This window comes from Onthophagus taurus, chromosome 11, assembly GCF_036711975.1.
Source record: "Onthophagus taurus isolate NC chromosome 11, IU_Otau_3.0, whole genome shotgun sequence".
NCBI classification, from domain to species: Eukaryota; Metazoa; Arthropoda; class Insecta; order Coleoptera; family Scarabaeidae; genus Onthophagus; species Onthophagus taurus.
This window is the reverse complement of record NC_091976.1, coordinates 487,669-489,812: the sequence shown is the minus strand read 5'-3', so window position 1 is coordinate 489,812 and position 2,144 is coordinate 487,669. Positions and strand designations below refer to the sequence as shown.

General features: G+C 33.5%; 1 protein-coding gene across 1 annotated transcript; it reads left to right on the top strand.

Moving 5' to 3' along the window:
* Window positions 1-752: 752 nt before the first annotated feature.
* On the top strand, window positions 753-1,379 carry LOC139431779 (uncharacterized). The gene has a single exon (XM_071199946.1). The coding sequence runs from the start codon at window positions 753-755 to the stop codon at window positions 1,377-1,379; it is 627 nt and encodes a 208-aa protein (XP_071056047.1).
* Window positions 1,380-2,144: the final 765 nt, after the last annotated feature.

Sequence of the window (2,144 nt, the reverse complement as noted above, 5' to 3'; positions counted from 1 at the left end):
TAACTTCCCGCACTCGTAAGCAAGACTACCTTTTTTGTGTAGAATTGAAAGCTCCTTCAGATTTCTGGTTCTAATTCACCATACCTCAACTGACAAATCTCAAACGTGCAGTGTGTATCTAGCGCCCTCTACGAGTAATCACAAAACAAATTTCAAATTCGTATTTCTCATGCTCGAAAACATATGTATAACCACCAAATTGTATGTTAATAGTACAAAAAGCTTCAAAATTATCAAGAAATTTTGAAATAAGAATTTAACTTTTAACACCCTGTTCCTTGAAAACCACCGACATTTGGTTATATCGTCATATTTTGGTGTCTAGTGTCTCCGGTATTCGTATTTGCCATTCTTTCTGACTCACCTTGTATATTTTACATTACCTACATGTTTATATTTATAATGTTTTGTGATGTACCTGTTTTTTTAGATATCGCATTGGGACTTCAGTTTATGTTATTGCCGTATGTTCTTTCTCCACGAGGCAGATTAACAGACGAGTAAAATTAAGTTCTAAACAGGTGGCTGATTCACTGTATTTCTTTGTTAAGGTAAATAATTGTAATCTGAATATGTTTACTTGATATCACGATGTTGTATTTTAACATATTGAATTATGTATATGATCTTATAGATAGATAGTAGAAAAATGTCTGATGCGTGAGGTGTACGTTTATTTCGCTCCGCCTAAAGACGACTTGTTTACGAGATTTATTATTAGTTTATTTTGTGATTAGTGAATAATTCGAGGAATGGCAGGTGATAGAACTCGATTCGCCTCTGAGAAGAGGGATATTATTAAATCCTGCATGTTAGAGATCATAAAGGACCAAACATTTTTGCGTTTATTAAGTGAAAATATTGCAAAAGAGGTGGATCGAGTTTTCAAAGAAAAAATTGCCAAACTTGAAGAGTGCCTAACTGAGTTAAAGGAGGATAACAAGAGCCTCGAACGATTGGTTGTTGAACTGGAGGATCGGAACGAAGAAACAGTCGAACGTTGCGATGCTTTGGAGCAGTACTCCCGACGTACATCGGTAAGAATTAGCGGTATGGACCACTATCCGAATAATGAAGTGGAAACTAATGTTCTACGTCTTTTTAATGAAAAATTAGAAGTCCCCATTGATACTATTAATATCGATCGATGTCATCATGTTGGAAAGCCGGTAAATGGTAAACAAAGCGTAATCGTGCGTTTTGTTTCCTATAAAGATCGACAATTGATTCTTCAAAAGCGGAAGTTGCTAAAGGGGTCCCGCGTTCGAGTTACAGAAGACCTTACGGCGACTCGATATAAATTATATCAAAAGGCGGTCACCAAATTAGATATAAAATCTGTATGGACCTCTGATGGTAGAATTTTTGCTCGTCTTTAGGTGATTTAGATAAATTATTGTAATCGATATTCTATTTGTCTGTTCTTTTTTTTATAATGAACATAATGTTATATTCATTACTTTCTGTAGGTCTGTAATACTTTTATAAGTGAGATTGATCTTGCTAAACTTATGAATAGTTTTTCTTCTTTTTTCTTTTCTACTTTTTGCGGAGTGAATACTGTACAACTTATTATTATTTTCACATAATAATTCTTTTCTTTATATTGTTACAAATTTGTTATTATTTTTTACTACTGTAGTTTTTTTTTCTTTTCAACTACTATATAGTTCATATTTTTTAAACCAACAGTATTTTTGTTTTATTTTGATCGTATCGTTTAATTAATTTTCATTTAATGAAACAATTGTTGATTTATTATCAGAATGTGCGGGGATTGCGATCTAAAACAACTTCTTTCTTATTAAATGTGCTTAATCACAATTTTTCAGCTATTTGTCTTACCGAGACTTGGTTAAATGAGTCAATTTATAATGCTGAAGTAATCGATTCTCGATACAATGTATACAGAATTGATCGTAGGTATGGTTCACTGGTGGCGGTGTACTGCTGGCTATTAGCTCAAAATTTTTATCATCTCAGATTCCATTGGATACTGGTTTGGAGATTGTTGCGGCCAAGACGCATTTCTTTAATATTTCTATTATCTTTGTGGTGGTTTACATTAGGCCAGCTAGCGGTATGGAGCTGTATCAGGAGTTTGCCGAGCTTATGAGTAATTTATATATGTCGCATGATGCCAA

Bases quoted from the DNA above. Each gene is read 5' to 3' on its own strand.
- LOC139431779 (XM_071199946.1), top strand. From the start codon at position 753: ATGGCAGGTGATAGAACTCGATTCGCCTCTGAGAAGAGGGATATTATT.